The 27,865-nt window shown below is 46.0% G+C and overlaps 1 protein-coding gene and 1 long non-coding RNA gene across 31 annotated transcripts in view; one reads left to right on the top strand and one right to left on the bottom strand.

Annotated features, from left to right (window-relative positions):
* Positions 1–301: 301 nt before the first annotated feature.
* Positions 302–27,691, top strand: LOC142417450 (uncharacterized). Of its 24 annotated transcripts, none has more exons than XR_012778003.1 (12): positions 302–640; positions 861–919; positions 3,596–4,069; positions 4,510–4,606; positions 5,527–5,601; positions 6,299–6,768; positions 7,036–7,172; positions 7,824–8,500; positions 10,894–11,078; positions 11,744–11,848; positions 14,338–25,824; positions 27,552–27,668. It is a non-coding gene; the product is annotated as an uncharacterized LOC142417450 (long non-coding RNA). The 24 variants fall into 24 exon arrangements; XR_012778011.1 differs by having other exon boundaries at positions 861–899; XR_012778013.1 differs by lacking the exon at positions 3,596–4,069.
* SGSM2 (small G protein signaling modulator 2) overlaps positions 7,370–27,865 on the bottom strand; it is a 61,541-nt gene continuing 41,045 nt past the window's right edge. For 2 of the 7 annotated variants that reach the window (XM_075518177.1, XM_075518183.1), the window contains exons 10-24: positions 27,657–27,820; positions 26,972–27,101; positions 25,410–25,544; positions 21,834–21,984; positions 21,209–21,273; positions 20,613–20,758; positions 20,028–20,156; positions 15,857–16,039; positions 14,331–14,735; positions 13,513–13,637; positions 12,457–12,539; positions 11,870–11,979; positions 10,454–10,550; positions 9,013–9,180; positions 7,370–7,591 (exon numbers count right to left, since the gene is read on the bottom strand). In XM_075518177.1, the coding sequence (XP_075374292.1) occupies positions 7,503–7,591; positions 9,013–9,180; positions 10,454–10,550; positions 11,870–11,979; positions 12,457–12,539; positions 13,513–13,637; positions 14,331–14,735; positions 15,857–16,039; positions 20,028–20,156; positions 20,613–20,758; positions 21,209–21,273; positions 21,834–21,984; positions 25,410–25,544; positions 26,972–27,101; positions 27,657–27,820 (2,180 nt within the window). In that variant the 3' untranslated portion in view covers positions 7,370–7,502. The remainder of the gene's footprint in view (positions 7,592–9,012; positions 9,181–10,453; positions 10,551–11,869; positions 11,980–12,456; positions 12,540–13,512; positions 13,638–14,330; positions 14,736–15,856; positions 16,040–20,027; positions 20,157–20,612; positions 20,759–21,208; positions 21,274–21,833; positions 21,985–25,409; positions 25,545–26,971; positions 27,102–27,656; positions 27,821–27,865) is intronic. The other 5 variants (XM_075518178.1, XM_075518179.1, XM_075518180.1 and 2 more) reach the window with 5 other exon arrangements.

Raw genomic sequence — 27,865 nt, forward strand, 5'->3', positions numbered from 1 at the left:
TTTATGTGTTTGGATACATCTGCTATGTGAAAAAACAACTAATTTTGTACATATTGTATTTTTACTATCCAGCTGTACTATACCGGCTCTTCATGCTCCAGAATTTAGGTATCCAACATGAATAATATCCATGTAATAAGCACTTGCCTGAAATAAATATAAAACTGAAATAAACATGCACTGAAATCCGAAACAGGCTTCTGCATTTTCCTCCTTGTGCTTTGCATGCAGGTATTTCACTTCCTTTCTGATTTGCCAGTTGTAAGAGCAATGCTTTCTCTCCGTACGTAGCCAGGGCTGCCCCTCCAGACGGGTGTTACTGATCCGCGGGTCTGGACCTCTCCCAGACCGAGCCCGGAGCTCCGCCGTGTGCGTGTCCGCACCAGGCAGTGCCGCGCCGGGGCAAAGCGAGCAGTCTTTCCGGCCTGCAGAACCTGTGAAAACTTGGAAGACGGTGCCCCGGAACCGGCCCTGCGCTCCACCCAGCCGGGAGGACTCGGGCCAGAGCCCCGCCGGAGCCCGCCCGCCCCGCCCGGCTGCCCTCCCGCCGCGGGTGCTGCAGGGCCGGCCGGGGCGTCCCGCCAGGTCCCGCCGCCGGCCTTGGGGCTCGGCAGCGCAGCGCAGTGACCGCGGCCGTCAGGTGAGGCTCCTGCCCGCCACGGGCACCGCGCCGCCACGGCGGGACTGCCCTGCCCGGCCCGGCCCGGCCCGGCCCCGGCCCCGGCCCCGGCCTCCTTCCTCTGCGGTGGGTGTGCTCGGGGAGAGGGGGTGCGGGGCCCACGCCCGTGGGATACGAATCGCAAATACGGCCTGGCCGAGCCTTCTTCGCCTGACTCCGATCTAACCGCTCTCTCCTGCAGATGATGAAGTCTCGCGTTTTCCCGGTTTCCTTCCCTCCGGTACGCGGACGCGGAGCCCGGTAAGCCGGAGCGCGGCCGAGCCCAGCCTTCGCGGCAGCGTTGGCGGCAGCGGGACTTGCGTGCACGGGGGGGGCCTGGCGGGGCCCGCGGGGCCGGGGCGGCCGCAGCGCGCTGGGCTGTGCCGTGCGGGGAGCCCGGCCCGCGGCTGCCCCGGAGCCGCCCGCCAGACCGGCTGGGCCGGCTGGGTCGCTTCTGCCCGCCCTGCCGCGGAGCTCAGGGGCCGGGGCCTCTCAGCCGAGCCGGTGAGGGCGGGGGCGGCCCCCGCGCCGGCCCCGGCCTGGTCCCGCCGCCCGGGGGTGCGGGAGCCGGAGGCGTCCCCGGCCGCGGCGGGGGCTCGGGGGAACTCGGGGGGGCTCAGCGGAGGCGGGCAGCCGGTGAGCGCCTCAGAGCCGCCGCGGCTGCACCGGGAGGGGATCCTGGGCTGTTTCGCTCCACCCGGTGTCCGGCTTCGCGCTGAGGCGCGGCCCCGTTTTGCAGCGATTTGCAGCGATTTGCGGCGCTGCTGCTGCTGCTGCAGTTTTTAACGATTTTATCGTCGGTTTCCTCGCGCAGAGCCCCCGCCTCCCCCGGCTCTCCCCAGCTCTCTTAGGTACGGCCCACGCCAGTTCCAAAGGCTGCGATTCCCTGCGGCCGAAGCGTTGCTGCGCGGGTGCCGCCCTGCCCTGCCCCGCCCTTCCCCGCCCTGCCCTGCCCCGCCCTTCCCCGCCCTGCCCTGCCCTGCCCTGCCCTGCCCCGCCCCGCCCTTCCCCGCCCTTCCCCGCCCTGCCCTGCCCTGCCCTGCCCCGCCCCGCCCTGACCTGCCCCGCCCCGCCCGCCCCGGGAGGTGCCTGCCGCGGGTCTGGTCCGTCAGACGCCATCCAGTAGCCCGGGCAGCACAGTGACTCGCCGTCACTGGTATGGAAATGGCCTGTCCGCCCTCGACGTGCAAGAGACCGTTCATCCGAGTGTTTACAGTCTGGTCTCTAGTCAAACCGTGCGGCGGATCTGCATAGACCGTGTTCTGAGAAGGGAAGCAAATGGCTTTTTAGGCTGAAAGGGCAAAAGCAGGGGACTGAAGCTCTGCTAGTGCCGGTGCCTGCTCAGCTGGGCCAGCCGGGGCTGCCTCCGCGGCACCGGGCACACGGTGCCCAGGGAAGGAGCTGGTGGGCCAACTTGCCCAGTTGCAGGACACCTGGGCAGAGGCACCGTAGAGGGCAATTGTCAGCTCTCTGCGTTCCTCAAGGGTTATTTTGGCTTCTCTACCCCCATCAGAGGTTGCCGGTCGTACCACGTAACAGCCGATAAGCTGCTATAGGCTTTAGCAAACCTGGATGAATGGATGAAGGCGGAACTTTTCAGGCTGAGAGGAGAGCACATTTCACTGTGACTGTTGCGTGGGGGAAGTACAACATGGCCTTTACCTTGCAAAGTGGCAGAACCTGTGTCTTAGCAGGAGAAAAGAAAAAAAAATAGTAATTGTTGCAGGTCTGGTAAGGTTGTTAAAAGTGTTGCTGAATTGTAGCAAATGGTGGTCCAAGCATGCATCCAAAAAAAACCCAAACATCAAAAAAAAATCAATCCTGGAGCGCGTGTGTGTGCACACGCTAATACCAACCTGTTAGGCAAGGCAAAGCGCTCCGCTGGGTCGTTGCTGCGCAGTTCATAGCTGGTTTTCTTACATCCAGAAATTTCAAAAAAGAGTAAGATGTGGCAGGGAAATGTCGACTGCAAAAGGGCTTGGCTGGGGCTTGTAGCGTTTGTCCGTGTGTTTCTGCAGACGTGCTCGGGCACGGCGATGTGCCAGGCTGCTGTCAGGAGCCAGATCAAGCCCATTGTCCGAGGGGGTGAAAGGCACCGGGCATTCAAAGGGCAGAGTTTAGAGCCGGAAAGATGCGTGAGGCAAAAATTGCCATGATGCCCTTGAACATCCCCCCACCCACCCCCAAAATGCCAGCTTTCTCAGATGGCTCTTTTTGAGGCATTTCTGGGGAGTGGGGGAACTCCTTCATACAGCGACACAGAGGATGGGGCCGCAGCCAGCCCCCCGCCGTCCCCGGGCTGACAGCCACATCTGGCGGCAGCTGCCAGCACAGGCTGTCCCCTGCCCCGTGCGCCGGGCAGCCACCGAGGCTGTGGATCGATGGGCTGCCACGGCCAGGGAGGGCTCTCGTGTGACTCACCGCAGTTAGGGGATATCCAGAAGGAAGAGCAATGCAAAGAATGAGGCGAGTGCTGGCCCTACGGAGGCGAGGCTTTAGGAAGCCTGGGTCAAAGCTCAGGAAGGGTGAAGCATTGCCTACCAAACCCAGCGCTGTTCGTGTGCTTGCATGGGCTTGGCTTTTTGGTTTGGTTTTTTTTTTATTATTTGGGAAACTGAGAAGTATTTCTAGGTGAGACAGAGCTTCTGAAAAGGGAAGGCAGGCCTTGGACTAATTAACAGAATACTGCAATATGTGGCACTAAACTGTGAGGGCCAAAGTTGCTGTGTTTGGCAAAACCAGTGGCAGAGTGGAGAAAGCAGCTGAAACCTGGTCAGGCTGCCAGCACTGGCTCCGGGTTACAGGAAAGGGGCAGGGAACGGGGGAGATTTCTTTTGGTTTGGCTTTCTTCTGGCAGTCGGTAGCAGTGAGACTTTCAAGGTGATGAAACGTCATTGGGATGCTGCGTCTTGCCGAAATAAATTCCTGTTGCTGCAGGGACTCTGCAGCTTTGGGGGACAATTGTCTGAAAGTTTCTGAGAATCTGAAGAGAAGGCTGGGGAGTGTGTGTGGTGTAATAACAAAGAAGGTCCTGTAGAAAAGAAAGCCGATGTGCCATCCCAGCTGTAGGAACCAGCTCTGCCTGCCCACCCCAAGACCCAAACAAGATGAAGGCAGAGGACACAGCAGCACTGGAAGATTATTTAAGCCAACGTGTCGTTGGATACACTTCATAAAGGGCTTATCCTCTTTTATAAGGATAAATAAACGATTAACAGCTGTAACAGTCACAAGCAATGGCTGAGGGGTGGCTGCACCTACCCCAGTACAGAGAGGCATTTGTTGGGTGTTTTTACAGTAGAATGGTGAAATGCTCCATTATCCCCCAGGCACCCAGCTCTGGGCAGAGCTTTCCAGCCTAAAAACCTGGGAAATGGCTGCGAAGCCTGCCAGCAGCAAACCAACCAGCAGGTAAGACGGCGAGTTCTGAAAAAGGGAGCGTCCCTGCTACAGAACAGAAGCAGCCAGAGGATTAAGAGGTTTGAGGGGGGGACCGGGAGCGATGGAGGAGGATCTCTCCTGGAAGCCCAACAGCTTAGCTAGATTTAATGCTAGCTGCAGCACGATCAGGCCTAAAATTGCAGGATGAAACTTTTATTTTTTAACACTTGTCATAGGCCTGCTTCTGCTCCCACTCCTTCCCCAGGGCTGAACTGGCAACAGGCTGGGCCTGTGACGATAGGTGCTCTTAGGCACGACTGCGTGTAACTTAAATCTACCCTTAAAGTCATCTAAGGGACATGAGGAGTCCATTTGGTGATGACCTACTTACTTTAAAAATACCGCTTGGTAGAATAGCCCATGCATGCTCGTCATAGAAACGTTAATTACATATCGCACTCTCTTCCCAGACAGCCCTGTCCTTAGGACTCCCTGTTCTGTCACTGAAATAACCTTGGAGGGAGAGAAATCGCTTCCAAAGAGCTCCACAGAATGCCTTGACGATAAGTATTTATTCATATGTTACATTTAAACATAAATAATTGAGCAATAAAGAGAACAGTCTGCTCCCAACAAAAATAAATAAGTCAATACACAATATTCATAAAATACAATTAGACAGAATGTTATAACAAATACAACGAAGTTTGCAGAGGTTTGTTTTTTTTTTTTTTAAACAGAGTTGTATAGTACATTCCCAACATACCAAAGAAAAATAGTGCAGTTTTATTTTTTACATCACTTCCTCAGGCTCTGTGAGGTGGAGGGTTTTCTCGCTCTTATCAATTTTTTAAAAAATACTATTTCGCTTTTCAAGTGAGCAAACAGACACACGAACTGAAGCGCTTTTGAGACCTTTCAGCAACCATGCACTGGCCTATAAAACAGCTGGACACACAGCTATAAATAAGGATGAGATCAGGCTGCGAGCGTGCCTGCAGTACAACTTCTTGGCTCCTAGTCCTGCGCACGCCCTAACTCTTGGACGTGCGGGGGCGGGCAGCAGAGCTTATCATGACTTTTTCCTTCTGTAACTCCCACTGTTGTTATTTTAGCACTGGTATGCGCAGAAAGGGGGTTTCCTTCCCAACAGCCGCCTCCGCAGCACCTTTCTCAGAACTGAGTGGGCTCATCTGTTCTCCCTTCTGTTTCGTGAGCGTGATGCTCGGGAGCCCGGAGAACAACAGGCTCGTCCCCGGAGGCATCTGGCGACACCAGCGACGGGGGACTTTTGGTTTGGTTTTTCTTTTATCCTCCCCTCAAATTTTGAGACCCCCAATTTAAGGGAGGGCTTCACTATTAAGCTAAGGACTTTGTATCCATTTTTTCCCTTTTCAGACTATTATTTACCATTTTTAGTTTACTGCAATCATAAAGATCTAAGCACAGACGGTCTTTCTAGACCCCAATCTACCTTTTTCTTGTAGAAGCAATGCTCAGGCTCGTGAGGACCCCAAGGCAGCACTCGCCTAGCGCAAAGAGCGAGAGTGGCCACTGCCTGGGTAATAACAAGACCGAAGTTACTAAAGCAAATACCTCCTCTCAGTATGTGAATCTTCCAACAGAATAATTTTATTCTCTACACCCCTTTTTGCTAAAATCTGATTTTAAAAGCTCACGTGAGCTGATCTAATTAATGTAAAATTCTCTGAGCAACCTGATCTACTTGAAGATGTCCCTGCTCACTGCAGGAGGGTCGGACTAGCTGACCTTTACAGGTCCCTTCCAACCCAAACCATTCTGTGATTCTATGAAAAGCAGACAGAGTTGTTTTCTCTGCAAGGTTCAATGGAAACACAGCTGTGTAACCCTGTCTGCTCTGAAGGATAAAAACAGAAAGCAGAAACACAAAAATTCAAAGTCTTTTTTTTTTTCCAAATCACTGAGGTTCTAACGGCAAAGGGTGGAATACTTTGCAATACTTGAAGTCCTTAAACCAAGTCCCTAGGTTTTCTAGGAGCACAGGTCACGAGTATCCATGAAATCTGCAGCTAAGCCCATTAGCAAAAACCTGCTCCCTCCTTCCCTCTCGCTGACGCAGAGATACGCTTTTACTCAGAAACAACACGCACCCTGGGAAAATAGGTAGAGTACACGTGGTCATTTTATACAGTGTGATGAAGTGCTAGGACAGCAACAGACCTGTCTGCAGCTCCAGGGCAGAAGCCCAGCTAACCGTCAGTCACCTCTGCTCTCTAGGCAGGATGGGGCGAAACGTATGCTGCTACTTAAAGCGTGCGGCCAAGCAGGAAACGAAGTGGCACAGAACTTCCACGGGGCGCATGGACAGCTCTATAAACCAGCACAGTGCTGGCAGCAAAGTGGATCGGATCCCGCGCAACAATTTCGACTGCTTCATCTGGCAAGTGCTGATACCTGCTTGAGTAGGCAAGCGCCTGGTTTGTGTTTGCAGGATCCCAAGGAAAGTCCTCCCAGAAAGCTCTGCAGAGCAGGGAAGAGGAGGCGAGTCGTGTGCAGTGAGTAATCTGGAGGAGGCGAGGCTCTGCTGTGTCTGCTCTGGAACATAGGATCCGAACTTCATGGCACCCTGCACAGACGCAAAGAGCGTGGGAACTGCTAACATGAGCAGGGAACCTGTTTCTGTGTGCTGAACGTGTGTTGGCCTGAACTATGTCAGGCAGGTCTTGTCATCTGGGAGTATTTGCAGAGTAAGTTTGCAAAGTAAAATGAAGGCACGTCTGTGGCATGTGTAGGCCATGAAGACTCAACAGCATGAGCTAGTCAGCAAAGGCTAACTGATGTTTTTAGCTAATGTTGCCAGATCTTCACTGCTCATATTAACCATGTTATTTAGTTTAAGGCCATTCTCCCAGCTGGTAACCTTATTTACTTTAATTGCTGCTAAATACTCTGCTAAACACAAACCCAAATGTTTTAGCAACAGGAGCTCATGCGCATTCTCTTCCATGTTCAAGGCATAAACACTGAGTCCACCAACGTTCTCCTCCAAGGACCCACTTCAACGCTTGCAACACTTGAGTGAGTGCTGGACCTGGCCTTACCTCCATGGAAGGTTCTGGCAGAGCACACAACGTGCATCCACGCTTTAAAGGTGCAGTAAGTCAAAATATAAATGTTCTAGTATGTCAAATCCCCCCTTTTTAATATCTCAAATATGTAGATAGACGGTCTTCTAGAGGGGGAAATAAGAGAATGCAAAAAGATTTTGTCTAGAAATACAAAGTGAGTGTAACAAGGACTATCAAACACAAACCTTATCTGGCAAAGGAAAAGTTCTGTTTTTAAAAGTCTGTTACAAATCTCTTAGATATTTATTACATTACATGGAAGATGCAATTAAAACACCATTTTGAAGTTACAGTGCAAGAAATGCTCCATCCGATAGCTCACAACGAGGCCCACAATGACAGTCTGTTCATTATCACTTATTTTCAATCAGTGTCTGCACTTTGTAGACAAGGTCTCTTGCTATCCTCAGAATTTCCTCGGCATTATGATGCTCTGCCATTTCTAAAAGACACAGACAAACATTCTTAACTGTCAGCGGCAGGAACTTTTCTGCCCTAGCATTGAAATTAATGCTAATGCTACATTAATAAACTAGTGTAACATTAGCAGCAATCCAAAAGCATTGCAGGGGGTTAGGCTGGTAGAATTAAAGACAGAATAAGTGGATGAATCCCTTAGTGCTGTAGGTCCTGGCATCAAGATCTAATCCTTCTGGTGTCAGTTCTCATTACAGAAATCCCAGTGCCCTGCGACCCCAGACCAGGAATGTGGTCTGCACCCCCATGTGCCTGTGAACAGCCCTCCTGGGATCTCAGATACGTAAAGCTGAACTCAACTTGATCAAAAGATACCTCTCCAGGCAGGGGCGTCTGCTGGAGCGACTGGGATGCAAGGGATAAATACAATTAAGAAGGGCTTCATGTACATGGAGCGACACGCCCACATAGTTCCACGTACAGACGGCTGCACTCTGCAGCTTGAAGTCAGATCAGAAAGTAGCTCTCGACAGACCCAAATCCTCAGTTTCACAATAAACATTTCATTCAGCTTAGGCAAGTGCTGGGGTTTTTTTTGTTTGGGTTTTTTTGGTTTTGGTGGGTTTTTTTTTTTTTTTTTTTTTTTTTTTTTTGAGAGAAGCATTAATGTACAGCTTTGGAATAAGAGTGGCTGAGGCAAAAACAAAACGAAATTTGGGGCTTCTGCAACAGATGGCTGAAAGCCACAGCATTGATAGTTTAGTAAATTACTGTGATTACACAAAATTGTTTCCAAACCTCTGAAAATATCCTAACGGGGAGCACTTGTTTAGGACTAACTTGCGTTCTGCAGCCAGGAAGAGACCCAGCTTGCTTTGGCAGAATACTCTTTGCTCTGGCAGTACATGTTGGCTAGCATCTATGGACCACTACGGTAAGCAATCAACCATGGGAGCGGTTTGGGATGTTTTGCATGAACAGTTGCTTCTATGTTTCAGCCTCAGCAGGGTCAAGCCCTGTAAACGGAAATGACTCCGGCAATCTTAAAACCTGTGAGGGACTTTTGCAAAAAATTAAGCAACATTTTAGCACCTCCCATTAAACCCAGGGCAGAGAGTCACTGTGGCAGATCTTTTTAACAGAAATTCTGAAGCTTGCTTTGTGGTCAAAGTTATCACTGGCACTGAAATAGCTACCATCTTCTGTGGTCCACGTAGCTCTTAAAACACTGTTGTTAGTGTGTGCCAAGTCAGATCTTCAGGAAGCATGGGAAAATCTGGGCTCTTCACTTACGTGAAGGGGTAAGAGATTCAGAGCTTAAAATGACCAGGGGCTTTGTCATGACAGCAGGAACACTGCACAACTGCAGACAGTCTGAGTGAGGGAGAAGGAGCAAACTCTCGTTACTTGCTTTTTATCAAAATGGCTCTCTTAAAAGTCTCTTACCATTAAAAAACTTGATGATATCAGTGAAGTCCATGTTGTTATCACGGATAATCTCTCGATAAACTTCCACAAGTGCTAAGGCAATGAAAAGGACAAAATGTTCTGAAGAGATGTGCTTTGCTGCCCAAATAACTTCCCACACTGTAAATACATCCTCGTACAACAATTCTGAATGGGAATAAACATTACAAGAGCATCTGATTATTCAAATTGACCATGTCCCCCTCCCTAACTAATGTCTTACAGGCCTTATGCAGACATGAATAGTACTTGACAACTCCTCCTTTTCCTCTCCCCCTCTCCTCCAGCCAACCCGTCACTTACTTGTGCAAGTATGGCAACAGAATTGGGTTTGAAGGAAAACTAAGAAAGAATGTAGGTGTGGTGGTGCAGACTCAACCCCAGGAAGACGCCTAAACTGCAGTAACCATGTGATAGCAGCGCAGGAAGGCCCATTTGTTCTAGGTGGGGCTACCTGACAGGCTGCAAATCTGAATGCATGCCCAGGGCCTCCTTGGCTTTGCAGTGAACCTCTCAGAGCAAAAGCTCTGCTATTTTTAATCGGCAACAATTAATTGTATAGCGGGTGTGGGTAAGCTAGGTCTACACATGCCGCAATTCAGATACGGCCCGTGGAAGCTTTGTCTTCCGGAACCATATAGGCTCACCTTCTGCCCAGTCTGACAGTGAGGTCCAGGGGATTGGGATGTGGGGGACAGGCAATTCTCTGTGAAGGAGTAGGTAGAGGATTTACTATTCAGTTAAGCGTCACAATTCCTCCCCCCTCACTGTCAGGTAGTTGCTCGTAATAAATAGCTGATGGATGCGTATCATCTCCCTCTATCACCTTTGTGCTTTAGGGTATTTGAGAGGGATGCCTTCTTTTGATTCTCGCAGATCAATCTATAACGCAAAAGAGCGACTGACTTGCCTGACAGCAAGATGGGTTTCTCTTCAGCAACACTGTACCCAATGAGTACAAGCAACTCCTTCTGTTAGAGTGGGTGTGCGTGAGTGGGTGTGCTTGTGCAGGGATCCCGAGATCCTGGGGTGCTCCCACAGTACATAAAGTACCTCATTCAGCAAAGCACAACAGCTCCTGAGCTATTGCTGAGCTGCTCCTTGTTATCAAATGGATTAGAAAGGAGGTATCAAAGCTCACAAAGGAGCGTCATCAACTTGGGATCACCTTCTTGAGCAAACAGGCATTTGCACTGGGCAGAAACTTGGCTCCAACCACATTATCAGGAATTTACAGCACTCCTTTCTAAGCCCTGACTTCACTGCAGTGCTAGTTCATCTCTGAGAGTTGCATTAGCTTTCCTAGCTACAAACTCTCTTGTGAGCCTAGCTGCTACTCACCATCCAGACATTTAGACCAAAACACAGAGCTGTTCACAGTTTTGCACAACTTTAAACTACAGGCATAGAACATTATTACCTCTTTTAAAGTCAAGCAGGAACCAGCGATAGCAGAAGTAAAAGTGAGTGTAATCTCCGTTCTGGTGCATCAATTCAAAAAGCTCTGAGTCTAGAATCTAAAATGCAGAACATCAGCTGTCAGTATCTTGTCTGAAAGTAGCCAAGATCAAAGGTGTTGGAGGCTGGTTAAGACTCCCATGCTGCTCTTTATCACCTGATCCTGGGGTTAGTCAGCAGCAGCTGCTTCACACAGATCTGTCTTTTTACTATGTTTGCAAAACGCCTGTGAGGTGGGGGCCCTGACACAGACTGCTGAGGTGAAGAGTTACTGCTCTGCAGGTAGGAGGTGCCAACAGCCACTCTGCACTGTGATTTTAAAGGTCCAAGCAGCAAGTTACAGATCCTACTCATTTTCAACAAATGGCAAATTTTCATCTTTCCACCCAACTCTACTCTCAGGTTGTAAGGTAGGAGCTGGGGTACAAAGAGTGAAATCCATTTACCCAGAGAAAAGAAGGAAGAGAGACTTTTTTCATCACAAGTTTGTAGTTCTGATGAGCAGTGGCACAGCTCCACACTGCAACATCTAAGCTCTCTGGAACTGAACAACTACTTGCCAAATGTCTGATAGATGTCTTAAATGTGTAAGTACATCTGTAGTCATTCCTCACAGATGTCATCCGAAGAGCTGCTGGATAAGCAGGGTGGCATCCTCTGACAGTCTTGCTACTCCACAGAAACACTGCAGCCATATGTTCGTGTGCTGCCTGCATTTGCTGTGCTGGCCATCTTCTTTGCTGACTGACCTCTATTTTCAGTACATTTTAATATGCCACCTATCAAACCAAATAATGGCTTATCCTGATGTTCTCACTCTTCTTTATGCTAATCTTGCTCAGGTGCCTGGTGCTTTCTGGAGTGGAATGTCTAGGCCTTAAATCCATCCAAAAAACCCCCATTCAGCAAGCATCCCGTGTGAATACAAATATAACTATGGTCTATTTAAACCTGTAAGAAATTAAGTTTGTGCCACAAATATCAGTGTTTTCTCTTCCAAAAAGCAGCGAAGACTGGATCTTACTGCTGTTTCTCACTGACTTCAGTTGGAGCTGGACTGAGCCATAAATGGGAGTCATTACACTGTGTAGCGGATGTACTGGAGGCAGAAGTCTGGGGGGTTTGTTTTGTTTGTCATGTTAAGACGACTTACCTGCTCTGACACACACTCTTCATTGTGACAGCAAATGCTGTCCCCTGCGAAGCAGGAAATCAGTTTGGGGCTGCATAGAACGATTCTTATCCTCCCCAGCTCTGAAGTACCAGATGACTAGGAACCCCAGTCACCGGAGTTCCTGCCCTTCGCCATGGCATCAAGCTAGTTCTGAGCCTCTGCCACAACCTCATCTTCTTTCAAGTAAGATTCAAAAAGACTCACTTGGATTAGGGACCGCATGTTGGCAAAGTGTGTGTCCATAGCACCTCCGTTGGGGAAGTTCTGGCTCATCCTCTTCATCAGGTGGCTGAAGCAGCTGTAAGCCAGTTGATCTGCAGATAGAATGCAGAACGCTCAGTGTTGCTAACTGTGTGCCTTCCTTGAACCACAATAACGTACTGCAGGACAAGGGAAAAACAGGGGTTTCCCCTTTCCTGTTCCCTAATCCCATCACCAGTATTTAGATGAAACAGGAGACAGTACCTGACTCTGGACCATTTTTACTAGTTCTGTTTCAAAAGCACCCAGCTTGCAGTTGAGTTTTCAGCTTCAGCAACTGCAGGAACACAGCTGCTTTGAAATTTTAGTAAAATTTAACGTGGAGTCAGTGAGGGAACAGGGAATCCCCAAGATACTGATGTTAGCCATTTCAACAACAGCCGCGTGTAGAGAAAATACGAATCAAGAGCTGCAGGTTTGATTTTCCTGGTGAGCTAGCCCTGGTTAATGCATACAACTTTTGAAACAGCATTTCTGAAGAAAGACCTGCCTAAAGATACCAACGTGTTCCAAAAGAAAACCCTTCCTACCATTGTCAAGTATAACCATCAAAGGAGCCAGGAGGTCACACATGCCTTGAACATAACCAACTTCTAGGTGCTCCCAAACATAACTGCAGAAAGAAGAAAACACAAGAGATAATAGGATTAAAAATCCTCTTCCTGCGTGGTGGCCTCAAAAATTGGCCTTACACCTAAAATACAACTCCTTTGGGAAACTTTTAAGTGTCTTGTTCTAGAGTGCTGTAAAAGATAAAGCTAGAAGTCCAGGGAACTACTACAACAATCCAAATCTTCCAACACACTGGTATAAAATGATTAGTATTTCCGCTGGGTTTTTTTCAGGAAAAGTCCTAAAGGCTTTATAAACAATCCACGATGAGGACAGAGCAGCATGTGAGACAGGAATATCTCTTGTAGTATGGCTCTTGCTGTAGGCTTTTAATGTGTTGTGAAAGGGTGAAAGAATGTGATCAATTGTCTACTTACAGGATGAATTACTAATACCAAACTTTTCTCTTCCTGTTCCTCAAAAGCAAAAAATTGTGCTGAAGTCTGATTTGATGATGTGAGATCAAATCTTCAGCAGCTGTTGAATGTGTGTGTCTCAGAACTTTTTGATACTTCACATTCCAGAGTATTTCACAGCCCTGTATTGTTTTCTGCTTGGATGGAGAGTGCCATACCTTACCATATCAATAGTTTGTGAAAAAACAGCTAACAAAAGCATAACAGTCTACGGAAAAAAGCCCAGATTTTTGAAAGGTACCTGGTGTTTTTTGGCTTTTGTTTTCTTTTTTTCCCTAGGTGGAATCTTGGTATCTTCTCCGAGTGTTAAAGTCTATGACACTTTCTGCTTTAAGTGTGTCTCTTGAGGTAGAAAGAGAATCTTCTCAAGCCCGCATTCCAAACTTGGACCACCTATCATACCCATGTTCTCTAACCTACCATCCTACCTGTTTCTCCTTCTTGCAAGTTTTAAGTTAATCAAGGAGAATTTTTGTACAGACTATTATTTTTATATTGTTATAGTTTATGAGTTACGACAGAAATATGAAAAGTAGTTCAGTTTACAAGCTGTATTACCTGCACATGACATTTCGGAGTTTCTCCAGGTTATCGGCAGTAAAATACCAGTAATTCCGATCACATCTCTGGACATCTTTATCAATTCTGTGCAAATTTAAGGCAACAGTGTCCAATAACTCTATCTAGAAGAGAAAAGTTTTAGTTAGATCTGCTGAGTTTAGAGCATTCCCAGGACTTGGCGCAGATTCGCTCTGAGAATCAACAAACCGGAAATAGTACAATTATACTTTGGGCATACGAGAGCATCGAAATACTCAATTACTGTTAAAAATCCCAGGTAAAATGCATACGCTTTCACTGGTAAATGTTCCAAGCCTGTCCTCTTTCCAGAGGGTTATTTCCAGTTGAACAACTTCAGCAGAGAGAGGGAGGCAAAAACTCAACTGCTGATCTGTTGACAGCAACCCTAATAGAGATGGTGGAGTCCTGAATCTAGATTTAGGTTGTGGTTCAATTTGATTAAATGTGACTGTTAGCTTGAATTAAATGACACTGAACTCTTACAAGTGGTGTGTTGTCCACAGCCCCACACCTCCCCCCAGGCCCCAGAAATTTTTAGCTGCCAGAACGGTACCACATTCTTTTCCTTGCCCTCCCACTCAAAAAAAGACCCAAATTTTTCTTGCTGTCTTGTTTCCAATCTAGCTCAAAATCCAGATGAAAAGATTTGGATGCAAAAATCCTCAGTTATCATCCCACCACCTGTAGTTCTAGTTTGGGATTGTCTCTCATTAAATCCTATCTGAAAAAGTACAAGTCTTTGCTAGAAAAGCAATGCTGTGCCAAGAGATGATGATACTTATGTTGTGACCTACTGTGTAGGATGCAGCGCAGACAGAAGCAACGTCCATTAAATAATCCACCTGGGAACACAGCTGCTCTTCTGATACAGAATCCTGAGACTGCAGTACAACTGACTTGGCTTTCTGCATACGTGGTATGTCTGGATCGGTCCTTTCCAAGTCAGTGCTAGCTTCTTCTTCAGCCCCATCTTCGAAGGAGACGCTCTGTCCGTCGTCAATACTGGACAGGATGCCTGAGGCCACAGAGTAGTTCCTCGAGGATGGTAGCCCGGAGTCAGGGGAGTCAAACTCCACAGACTGTTGCTCTACGGCAGCTACTGCTGCTGGCGTGTCGGCAGACACCACAGTGAAAGCGGGGTCGTCCTGACCTCTTGAGTCCCGCTCCGCTGAGTCCGTTTCATCTACGGATATAAAGACCTGGGGGTGGGCAGGGGAGAGAAGATTGGGATAAAGCAGGGGAGAATAGAGGAGCAAGAAACATTAGTGTAGCAAACAAACCTCCAGCCACGAGAGAGAAATGACTACATTACTTCAGTGAACAAGATCACTGATTAATAGAGCTCCCCTGCGTGCAAATAGTTGAGAGCTCCTCACTCAGTCTTTATACTGAGACTGTAAGTCTAAAAATAATACCAATTTATGATCTCATATCTGTTTCCTATGATGATGTTTCATAATCTTCAATTAGAAATACCTTGGAAAGCAGTGAAGCTTCCCTACCTGCAACACCAACACTAAAAACATCCGGTCATTGCAGCATATCTTTGAAGAAGACCAACATGCCTCAGGCCTCCGACAATCCAGTTCAGCTACTGCTGTTTGAAGTCAAGACTGGCCTTCAAATTCTTTTCACCATGCAACCACTTTACCTCTTCTCTTGCTAAAAAACTGTTTGTTGAACTATTTCAAGTTCTCTTCTCTCTTGCCTTGCTGAAATCAGTTAGCTAACTGTTTGAAGTCTGCATAAGTAACGGATGCCCAGAGACACTTTTGGCACACACATGCCAGCTCTCCCATCCAACAATGTGACAAGAAACCCCCTTCTCGGTTACTGAAGTTACCGAGGGGTTAATTCAGTCTGCCTTTCTACTGCTTAGCATCTTACCTTAGATTGACAAAGGTCCCCTCTCCCAAAATAAAATCACAGCCAACCTGTCAATCAGGGACATGACAGAATCAAAAATAAGCTTTAATAGTAGCGATCTTTTGCTCTATGCTGGATTTGAATAAAGCACCTGCAAGTAAGAGATCTAGAACGCTAGTCCTCTACTGAGAGAAGGATCTTCTATAGCTGGTGAACCTTAGAGCCCCTTAGGCAGGTCCTGCTTAAGAACAGCTATAGACTACCCAAAATGCAGACCTGCTCTTAGCTCTATTATGGAGGCAGTACAGCTTCAAATGCTGTACAGGATTCAAGTAGCTCCAGACTGATGGAGCTGTGCTAACCTAAGTCTCTGCTTCCCTGGGCCGTTCCTCTGCAAACGCCAAGCCTCCGGCGCTGCCTGCACCATATGGGTGAATGGGAAGGGAGTACCTACATCGTTGCTGATGGTGGAGTCCCTGTGAATCAGTCGCTGGACATGGCTGTCAATGCTGCTGCCCGACGAAAACTTTGCCAGCGTGGCAGAATGCGATTCTTTCTCTCGCTGCTTTACAATGACCTCACAGGCTTTCCACTCAGCCATGACCTTCTGATACCGGAGAGCAATGTCTTCATCCACCTGCAGACAGACAGACAGATCCTGAAATGCTGGTCCTCCTTGAAAGACAGCATTAACGATGAGTGGAAGCCAGGAGGGAGAGGTTTAAAGCACGTGTAATGTCTCAAACCGAAAGCCTGAAGGATCCTGAAGCCCTCTTGCTAGGGCACTCATCAGTGTGACCGGAAAGCACAATGACTGGAGCAGTAAGATGTTGTGTATTTACTGCAGGGAATAAACTATCACTGTAGATGCCAGAAAAGATTCATATAAGCATGCGTATACTCTATCAACAGCGCTTCAACACTGTTCAGGAAAGAACAAAAGATGTCACTGGCTTTCACATGAAACCTCACACAGAAGTCAGATGCAATCTGACAGAGCAATTGCTGCCTCTAACCAGATTATTCCTAATTTCATTACACCTCCTTCCCAACTCCTCCTCTATTCCAAACCTAACATGGCCCTTGCAATGAATTCCAGGTCACAGGTTCATAGACATCAGCCTGTACAGTTCGATGCTGGAAGAGACCCCTGAACAGTAGAAATCCCAGCTCACACAGCCCGGTCTTGTGGCTGCACTGCGCATGGCCAGACCCAACCACTCTGGTTCCCATAGTAATAAAACAGATTTTTGCCACTGCTGGCTTCCTCTGTTGAAAGACAGACACAGAAACCCGCCTTGAGCTATTAAAGGACATGTAGTAATTTTACTACTCTGTCACTTGTCAAGAGCTGAAGAGAAACCACAATTGTGAGTTGGCTTCAGGCTCCAGACTCTGCTGGCTGGAGCCGCTACCAGAGCATTCATGCTAAGAGCTGCAGGCTATTTGTCACTTGAGGTAGCTGTCGAGTCATAAATCATAAAATACAGCAGTTAGTGGAAGGCTGGAGGACAGCCATGTTTGGGAGCGCCCCAGATGCTGATGGATGACTGCAAAAATATCATCAGAAGGCAAAGATGATAAATCACCCGCAATGACTTCAGTTAAGGACACAGTAAGTTTCCTATACGTGCAAGTGTTATGACTGTTTTCATGTCATTCATTTAATAGACTCCTACATTCAATGGTAAGCTTTAGACTCCAACAGCACATTTCCTTGAGGAGTCGGTTATTACTGTTATTTACTACTGGTGTTGAGTAACTCATTAGGATTCCAGATAAGGTTTGGAGCACCCCTGTGTTAGTATGGTATAAACTTGGGGAAAAAAATTCCTATAGGAGCTTGCATTCTGCAGATCAGATCTTTTATAGCTTGCAACATATCTTTATGAATTTACTGTAATTCCTATCGTACAAATGGACTCAAGTATTTATCTCTTCTTGCCAAGTCTCTTATGTTCTAGCTGTATATATGTGTCTGCCCTTTGAAGCTGGGGCTAGAATCCATGAGTTGTGGCTCCAGATCTCCCACTCTAAAAACTAAGTATCTGGGTCCTTTTTTCAGTTCCAGACATACCTTCTATTTCTACACATGGATCATAAATCTGATGGTTCATATTACCTGTGGAGAACAGAGAGAGCAAAACGCAATCTATGCAAGAAACCTTCAATATCCTGTATTTCTTGAAAATTTGAGTTTAAAAAAAACAAAGAAAAAGAATAACGAGTGGAGCACCAAAGGCAAATGTAATAAATTCACACTGCATCTGGAAGTGCTGCAATTCAGCCAGATCACTGCTGCTGAAGCTCTGAACCAAATTCATAGAAGTTTTTGGAAGGGCCCTCCCTTTTTCACCAAGACAATGAGAGTTAAGGAACCAGTCCACGTAGTGCTCTAGAAGGACTTATTTTTTCAACTTGTGCTGTATGCAAAAGAAGAGGTGATTGAACAAGTCCCCTTGTAGAACAGACGTACTTTGCAGCAGGACTACGGCAATGTATCAGCCTGGCTGGATATCTGGATTTGCTTCTCTTCTGAGGCAGTCTGCCCAGCCTTCAGATGAGGCAACCAGCAGGACTTACTGCCCTCAGCGGTTTCTGAGGTACTTCGTCTTCTTCCAATGCCGACGTCCTGGGAAGGCAGGAATTTGCCTCAGCAGTGCTCAGCGGAACATTCTTGATGTACACGCTATAGCTGGAAAACCTAAATATAAATACCTACAAAGGCGACTGGATTCAGGGGGAAGAATCTGGCTTGTGACCCAGTTTAAACAGTTAAGGGGTATATTTCTCCATCCCTGTTCAGAACTGGTTTATAAAGATTAGTGTGAGGAAGAACCAGTCAAATTGTTGTGGCAATTTTTAGTAAGAAGAATGCTGCTTATGAAGTGCCCACTGTTGGCAAGATAGCTAATTTTTCCATTGCAAGGCTCTAGGTCAGGCTGCCCTTCTGATCTGCAGGTGCTCACAGGGATATAACCTATCCCTTGGAATATAAAATAATTGGGAGTTAGCAGATGCCAAATGTTTTGATATATAAACCACTCCTTATCCATTTAATCCAGAACAGGATCAGCTACTGCATGAGTGCTGCCTCCCTGGTAATAACACTAACAGAAAAGCAGATTAATGTGTTAATTATATTCCAGGGCAAACCTCATTACTGTTCTAGACAGTTCAGCAAACATTTGGGCGATTCTTAACGTCAGTTAAAAGCAATGTTTTACCAACATACAAATCCAGACCTTACCCACAGGGCAGTGTCCTACTAAAGTCCTGTGGCTCTGCGAAGGAGAATATCCCTTTCCTCAACAGTCAAGGACTAACACTAGCGCAGCGTTGGGGCTTGTAATGGCAAACTGGTGCTCCCACTACCTACGAGCCCACGGACCGAGGAGACCTTCACGCTAGTGGTGGCACGACCCGACTGCTCACCACAGTAGGCCTACACCTCAATTCTTGCTCTGCACACGATCAGCTCTACAGCTGCACTGTGGTACGAACCTGAGCCTATTATGCATCACCCGAGGGTAATACGTTAACTTTGCCTCAGTACTGCAATAAAAATGCCACACAGCATTCATAACGGCAGCTACATTGGATCAGATAAAGGCTGGCGTAGCCTAGCAGACGCTTACGGAAAGCATACAGGAGGAGGGAACTGGGGCATTGCTGTATTTTTCTCAGCACTCTGGCTTAGGACCGCGTCCAGTTGCTGTTCCGTAAGCATCGCTGAGTGAAGGCATGACTGTCTGCCATTTTGCCCGGCTCTATCTGTTTGTTACCAGCCTGGTTTATTATCAAGGCGCTTGCCCAGTAATTACAACAAATGAAAGCACTCAGCAAAGTAAAAAGTTGGTATTGCTATAAACAGATTAGCAAAGGGAGCTAATGTAACTAAGAGATGGGCAAATTGCGGTTTCATTAATGGAAACTTTATACTTAATGCCAAGTTTCAGACTGCAAAATAAGGCTGTGACATAACCTAAGCAATTACTCACGGATCAATATTAGGAGCAGCATGGGAGATATTAAGAGGAATAATGTCTCATCTGAAATTGCACCTTGTGTCTTAGAGGCACGTCTTATTTAAGTCTAGCAAAAGCATAACGAACATACAAACCTTCCTCTGGGTATTTTTAGCCTCTAGACAGTAACTTCAAGTGCACTTCAGAAGGTACATCTGGACCGTTCACAGCTCCAACAGAATTCCACACATGCAGTTGCAGGATCATGTAGATAAAGCAGTTATTTCAAAAAGCATTTTGAAGTATAACTCGGCCAACACACCATATAAAAGAGGGATGCCTCAAATTACTATCCAAATATCAATGTCTCCCCATTTTATAAGTGACAAATTTGTGAAAACAGGATTTGCTTGGGGCAAGTGCATGTCAGAGGCAGAGGCTGAATGCAGGTTTCCTGACTTCAATAAAGAACTCCCTTTTAGTGGTTTTCAGACATGATAGCATGATACCATAATCCCTCTACTAACACGTGTCACTCGTTTTCAGTAGCATTCTTCCCTTAGGAATATTAAACAATAATAAAGACTAACACTTGCTATTCAGAAAACAAAACCTGCTCTGCAAACATAATTCAAATCCCTGGAAAGCTGTGCTTACCTGGTCCATTTCCTTTTTGGCCATGCCGAATTTATAGTGACCTAACAAGAATGGCCATACTTCCTTTCGAATCTCGTGCTGTACCCCACCGTAGTAAACTCTTCTTAGTAATTCCAGTTCCTTGTAATTCTACAGCAGTCAGGAGAAAGAGGTATTGAAGGTAATACATCTTTATTTTTCTCAGGCATGCTCATATACACTTAATACCAAGTATAAAGACAGTGAAATGCATGCACGGCACTAAATAAATTTTGCAACTTGATGCATGCCTTTAGGGCCGTAGCTCAAATCCAGTCTAATGTAAGTTGTCATCCTCCCGTGAAAATAATCTTACTTTTAAGAGACTAGAGGAGTCATGAGATCAGTTGCTTTGATGTTAATTGATACCTTTGCAATCATCAGAGATGCAAAGGATAAAAGAGATTTTAAGAATTGACTCACTCTCACTAGAAAGAGGAGTGATCCTGTGAAGACTAGAAAACACCGTTAATACTTCCTGGGGTCAGTTCTAAGGGATACCATGCTCAACGCAGCAGTGTATGGGAGCTAGTTTAATTAGCGATCATAAAGGTATTTGTTACTTACCTTCTTGTCCTTCTGATACTTGCTCCAAACCTCTTTAGTCAGGCCACCTGCAGCACTGGATGGTTTGTCAGGTGGGATAATCGTGTGGTTCACGAGGGCAGACAGATGCGTTCGCACGGTTGACAAATGGCGGCAGTAGGCAAGCCCTGTGGTTGGGGCAGGAGATAAACTTCTGTAAATGAGCAATCCACCTAAGGTCAGCAGCCCCTTTCTGAAGATGAAGCTGTGACATTTTAAACCTGCCGCTAATAATCCTATATGAACTAAACTCGCATTGTACTGTGTAAGAATGAAGAACTGCGACAGAGCCAAAGATTAAATCAGTCTTACACACACTAGTAAAATCCGAGTATTACACTGCAATGTAAAACTACATTCTGTCTTCACTAAGCATCAGTTTGCCCACTGCTGTATGCAAAACCCACAAATAATGGAATTACGAAGCTATACTTGAGTCACGTCCACCCTACTGCCCTGAGGTGATCTGACTCACAACAATAAATTTGGGGTTGGACTGCTTTCTAAAACAAACATCACATGTTTTTTAGATAAGCATATGGGTACCACAAGGGCTGGATATAAGAAGCTTCACTTACATCCATAAAAGGCTCTGGAAACTATTTGCCTCTTCATGCTTTCACACAACATCTTTAACGGAGTTCTGTGGAGACACATTAACAGGAACATGATAGGTCATGAGGCCAGAGATCATCATGAATTTTATGCTGATCCCTATGACCTACACATAGCAGTTCTTTCTCTGCACCAAGATTTACTTAGCTAAAGGAAAACAATAATGATAAATTACACTTTTTAAAGCATTTTCCCCACCAGCATTTTGGCCCAAAACAGATTCACCTGGCACATCTAGCTACAGCTGCTGCAGGTGCATTGCAAAGGTCCTTGTCAAATTAGATGAATTGTTGCCCTTCCTTGTAATTGTTAATGATTTGTTAAAGAAAATGCTTCCAGAGCCGAGTTATATTAAACTAGACAAAAGAACTAGATGCAATTCTTCTATCAAAACGTGACTCGAGAGTAGTTTAATACGTTAGATTTAATAAACTAAATTTCTTGCTGTATAACTCCATCTTTTCACGTTAGAAACTACTTGAAAATTGTTACTCTCTGTCTCTGGTGCTGCAGCCAATAAAACCTTCCAGCTTTTAACTGCGGCATGCACAAAGCCTCCCAGGTAGGCTCTCCGCACGACTTGCCTACCTATCGTGGATGCAGTTGCAACAGCTGGGTATATCGTAGGGAGAGCTGCCCGTGGAACAGGAGACACATGAGGAGCCTTGGCTGCAGTGCTCCAGCTGCCACGAAAGCAAGTTTGCCCCAAAGCCTTGCATCTCTATCATTTCGCTGGTGTCTAGGGAAAAAACCAAACAAAACAGCAGGCCATCAACCTTCTTTCTTGTTTCCCCCTCTTTCTTCTGTGCATCCTGATGACTTCATGCTTTACTTCTCAGCAGGCTCTGAACCTTGATTCCAAAAAGGGGAGAGCACCATCCTAGTGACCTCAGAAATACTGCTCTCGGCACATCTAAACCAGCTGCATGCTGTGCACGGTCACTTCCCATGAAGTCAAAACCCTTCACCATTTCCCCCTTTCTTGCCCATGCACATCCCAGTTCGTGTTTCAAGAGAACAGAGAAAAGGGTGCTGCAGTAACAACTAAACTGGGTCTTGCGTAAGGCTATGGTAATGTTATTCATGGCCAGAAGAGATAATCTAACCTGACCTTCTATTTAATTCAGGTCTCAGAATTTCATTTTGCAGTTCCTGGAATCAGCCATGTAACTGCTAGTCCAGCTAGGGTGAAAGTTTGAGCATAAAAGAAATTAAGACAAACCGATTCAGTTATTTTCAGAAGATGCTTCTTTCCCCCTCAGATCCAGATCCTAAAATATTTAGCGCAGAAGGATAGTTCAAGTCCTACTCATGTCAACACTATGTTTATAAAAGTAGGATACTCTGCAGGAAAATGTGATCCAACAGTACAGTGCAGCTTCTTGAGTTATCCCTGCTCCACCAAATCTATTTGCCTTTTTAACCAGCTTCAGGAAGGCAACCCCAAAAAACCACCAGTTGCCTTCAGAAAGCTTGGCTTCAGCTCTTCAACTTTCCCAGCTGGCATTCGAGCTCGTGGGTTTTTTGTTTTATAATAAATAACTGGCCTTTCAGCTCACCCATGATTAAAATTAAGGCAAATGCCATAATACTGTATGTCACTATATTAACATTTGTAAGCAAAATCCAGTCCCCTGGGCCGTGCTTTTAAAACATACATTTGTTGGGTGGTGGTAGGGGCAGTTCCAAACCATCTCATGCATTTTAAATCAAGGTAGCATAAAGCATTTTAGTAGTGCCTATTAGAAAGTGGGCATAGGTGAGGAAGGAGTGGAGTAAAAACATTTGTTAACAGAAAAAGCACAGGCTCATGCGGAAGCAGTCACGTGTATTTCATTTCACAAAACAAAGTGTGATGCAAAAATGCTCTTCACCTTAATTCTTCAGGAAGGAGCTGAATGACCCAGTATTTATTGCAGCTTCTTATTGGGTTCAAATAAAAACCATTGGACAAACATTTTTAGATCATTATTTTTTGCTTCCCCTCTACAGACAAGAAAAGTGGGTTTTTCAGTTTTAATTTTTTATTTTATTTTTTAGAGAAACAAGGAAAGAACCCCACAGAACCTAAAGATTCAGATGAAAGGTACCTGAATTAGTGAAGAATTAGAGTGAACAGCATCTTTAATTGTAGTGGTGTTATCTGTAACTTCAGCTACATGCAAAAGTCGAGCATGTTGCAAAATGTAAAAGCAAATGGCTAGCAAACCTGCTACAACAGTGTTGTCATTATTTAAAAGGGATGCTGCTGGAGAGACAACAGCCAATCCAACCTAGTGCAGCAAGAATCGCTACTCAAACAGCAGGCGTATTCCTAACTCTGCCATTACCTTCAAGATTAAATAAGCAAAAGCAGGTATCTGACAGCCGTTCTAGTGGGATAACTTAAAATTTCCATCACCTGACTGAGGACTAAATCATGTTTCTTATGCTTTAGATCACAGTGTTAGCCTCTTAACACGTGTATGTGGCAGCATTAGACCTTCTTCCTTTCCGTTATCACCGCTATCCAGACATGATCAGTCAAGACACACAGAAACTTCCTGAAATAGTATCTTTTTTCAAGGGGAACACTGTATTTTTGCAGTTTCTTTCCATACATCTTCCAAGAACTCTTTATTAACTTGGGCTGGACTTTATCAGTTTCTAGGGGCTACTACCTTGGGATAAGTGGAGCCTACAAGAAATGAGGAGGATCTCCTTGAACACATGTTCATATCCTATCTAAACAGAACTTAAGCACTATATGGAGATGCAGGGCAATTATCATCTCCTACAGTCAGTCCCACCAGACCAGGGCTAACATCCATTTGGAACCAAAAATCATTGCTCTGCTATTTAAGGGTACAAGTGTCTTATCTGGAGTCAAGATGCATTGAGTTTTTCTTGGGAAACAAATACCAGAAAAAGCATGTTCATGCTACCGTAACAAATGAAAAATATAGACAAGAGCCAAACCTGTAAGCATTTGCTCTCCTTCCTACTTCCTCTGCAGATGTCAAACTTTTGACAGCTACTTTACAGCCTGGTAACAGAGAAGATTCTGTTCTTGCTGATACACTCCAGTTATCAGGTAGAGGCGGAGGCTGTTGTTTTGATTATAACAGGAGCATGCCGGGTTTGGCACATGCACTCAAGAGGTATCAAGGCCAAAAGGCTGGCGGTATTGAAGCTGTGCAGTAACTGGTAAGCCTAGAGGGGGAGAGATTTCACATGAACTAGTGGAGAGGCCTCGACAACACCTGCCTGTCTTCTGAACAACTGCAAACCTTAGAATCCAAGCTGTGCAGGAGGGCTTTGGCCTGAGGAATGGATTATTTTGTACACCATTCAGCTTCCTCCTTTGAGAAAGCGAGGACTTCTCAGTCTCCAGAACTACACTACTAGATCCTGAATGCTTGCCAATACATACACTTCTTGAGAACAGCAACTTAATACAAGTTACGAATTACTTTAGGAAAAGAACTAGATGACAGATTTTTGGAGGGTGGAGAGTCTTGCAGCCCATCATCTGAAACCCACCTAGCCTATGAATGCAAGAAATGGAATGAAAGCACCCGACCACAGAAAGGTACTGCATCTCCACACGATCTTCTCTGCACACTGCTGCTACCTTATAGCCGTATCCAAAGCGTGGGAGCATGCGTACTTGAACCATCCCTGGGCTGAAACTGTAACTCACTACACTTCTGCCCTGTTCTGCTACACAGGCACACTCCATTGCTGACTCTGCCCAGCACACCACTACTATTGCTGTAATGGTTCACCTCTGATCCTTCCTATACAAGGCTGCCCTCCCCAGTCTGTTACGCTGTACGCGACTAACTCACAGAGGGAGAATACAAAGACCTGTTGTACTCCCTCCTTCTTGTGTGAGAACATGCTCTAGGATCCAGCTTTTACGAAGGTGAGGCAGGGAGCCTCCGGAAGGAGAGAAGGTTTGTCTGTTCAGCAGCACACATGCTCAAAGGAAAGGGAAGATGCTGTTGTTTCCACTTCCCATAGGCTGTGAGCATATTCCCAGCCTCTCTGCACAGGCAACTTAATCTCTAGATTTCATGGCGAGTGAAATGTTTTTCCCTGTAATAATGCCAACACTGTTGTATGCATCAGTGGAACGAGCTGCAATAGAGCTCTGGGACACAGGGGGAGGAGGATAAAAACCTTTCATCCTATTAGGAGCTGTGAGGTTCCGAGAGCAGATCATTGATAGCATTGCGTGTAGCTTATCTTCCTCCTCCTCATCATCGTCAACAGAGGCAGAGCGGCTGGCAGCTAAGTGGTGGTAGTTAATAGTTACTGCTCAAAGAAAATAGTGAAAGAGGAGCATAAGAAGAGAGAACTCGATTCTGCGGGAAAGCTTAAAAGGACATGTTCAGCAAAGACAAAGGACTTGAATCCTGCCCTCTTCTTGAAGGCACAAGCTCCTGTAAATGGGCATGAAAAATGAGTTTCTTACAGAAAAAAAGCATGCTCCACCAAACACAGGCCAGCTTTTGATTGTGCACAGGCTGTGTTCCCAGAGCACACACGTCACATCACGGCAATGGAGAAAGGTCCCGATGCCAGCCTGCAGTAGGTGAGTATGCTTTTTAGCAAAACTCCAACTAGCTTCTCTCCTTCACCATGCCCTTATCAATGCTGTGGCCTCTTTTCCACTCTGAAACCTGTGCCAGATGCATCTGGACAGCAAACATTCTGCTCCCCAGCTCTGGCACTGCAAACATGCACGGTACAGGTCTCCTCCTAAGGAAGCCCGAGGCAGGAGCCAGCTCGCTCTGTCTTGCACTCAACAGGCAGGTCTGTGCTGAATGTGCCCACAGAATCTGCAGTCCCCTTGATTCAGGCAAAGGCAGAACATGCTTTTGCTGGTGTGTGCATGAACTTACCTGTGCAAATCCAGAAGCCCTAATAAAGCATGGCCACCATCATGGTTCAGTCCCCTGGGGTAAGGAGGGTTCAGTTGAGATTTCTGCTTTTTCAGCTGCAGTAAGTCCCAATATGAGCAGTAAATCCAAATCCCCTGTAAACTTTAGGGTCTGATCTTCCTGGGAAATTCTTGCTTCTTTGCCAAGGGGAATAAAACCGAACATGCTGTTTGAGAACTAGCTCAAATGCCTTCTTGCATGTAAGGAATTTGTATTCACTGATGACATGAGGTGGTTTGGTGCTTGGGAATTCATTTAGTTTCCTTGGAAGGGCCTTTATTTATCCATTGTTAAGTTCTTGCTTCCAAGCCAGGAAAACTTAGCCCAGGGAGTTCTTGGGGTACTTTAAGAGTTGAGTTTATGTTTGTTTGGGTTTTTTTTTTTCCTAATAAGAACATTATGAGCAAGCAGTGTGGCCAATAAAAATATCCTCGCTTCAGGAGCAAAACTGCTCTTGGCTAGTCAAGCAATCTTTTTGCTTTTAGTCTCAGTTTGCAAGCCCAGGGGAGTATTTTGAAAACTTCCTCTGCAAAACACAGAGTAAATATAAATAAGATTCCTCACCTTGACTCCATTTCCACTAAGATAACAAGTTTCACTGCATTAAGGAAACCTACAGTAAGCTGTACCTGTTGATCACAATTATCACACAATGAAATTTTGTGATAGGGTTTTTTTCCCCCCACACAAACATGACTTGTCTGTTACCTTCAGTTACTTCCCAGGATATTACTTCCAGGTTTTCTTAGGTTTTTGGTTGTTTTGTTTTTTTTAACAAAGCAGAACAAAGGCACTTACTGTTATCATGCTTGTGTCCTGGATAGATAATTCTGAACACATAGTCTGTAGAAGTGTCTTCAGCTGGCATTTCCTCTAGGTCCACTGATTTGTTGCTGTTCCGTTTTCGAAGCTTTGGAAATACCTTACCCTAGAGAAAAGAATGATTCCATACATTCAGCTGCAAATGACTGACAGAGCACAACAAACTAAGTACTTCAGACGTTTGCAATCTTAAATCTTAAAACTGAACTTTCAATGTTGGGAGGAGGTGAAGGAGAAAACAACAGCAGAATCATATATAGCAGGTGGTTTAGGGGTACTTAACACAACTTTTCTGTGTACTTAAAACACAGCTTTTTCTTGTAATCCATGGGAACTGGGCACCAGCTTCTTCAATAGTCCAAGCCTCTGGCAGCAAGTATGTCCCAGTCCATTTGAGTCTCGGTCCCTATCGTTTGGGTTCATATTTTGATACAGTAGCAGATTCCAGTTCATTGCTCAGTGTGGTAATGAAGGTATGAACAATTTTTATAGACTATCTATATAAGAATCAAATTGAACTAAATGGAGTTATTTTGCCTCCCACTTTACTATAAAGCAGCTGGAAATCAATGCCCAGACTCTGTGGAGCAGGATGCTGGTTGAACAAAGACATTAAGATCAGCCCTACCTACTACAAGCAGCTCAACAGAAAAGGCAGTACCTTGCCCTGTTGGGACCAAAGTGGTGGTTCCAGCTGACCACGAGGCAGAAGACCATTTTCCAGACAGGAAAGAAACGCGAGGAGGTGACCTCCTTGGGGGAAGTGCAGCGGAGGCCTCTGAGTTCCATCCTGACTCACCAAGACTAATGTCCATCTGCTTTCTGCTGCAAAGGAGGACAAAGGGAGTCCACACCGTTACATCAGAACTT

This window comes from Mycteria americana, chromosome 15, assembly GCF_035582795.1.
Source record: "Mycteria americana isolate JAX WOST 10 ecotype Jacksonville Zoo and Gardens chromosome 15, USCA_MyAme_1.0, whole genome shotgun sequence".
NCBI classification, from domain to species: Eukaryota; Metazoa; Chordata; class Aves; order Ciconiiformes; family Ciconiidae; genus Mycteria; species Mycteria americana.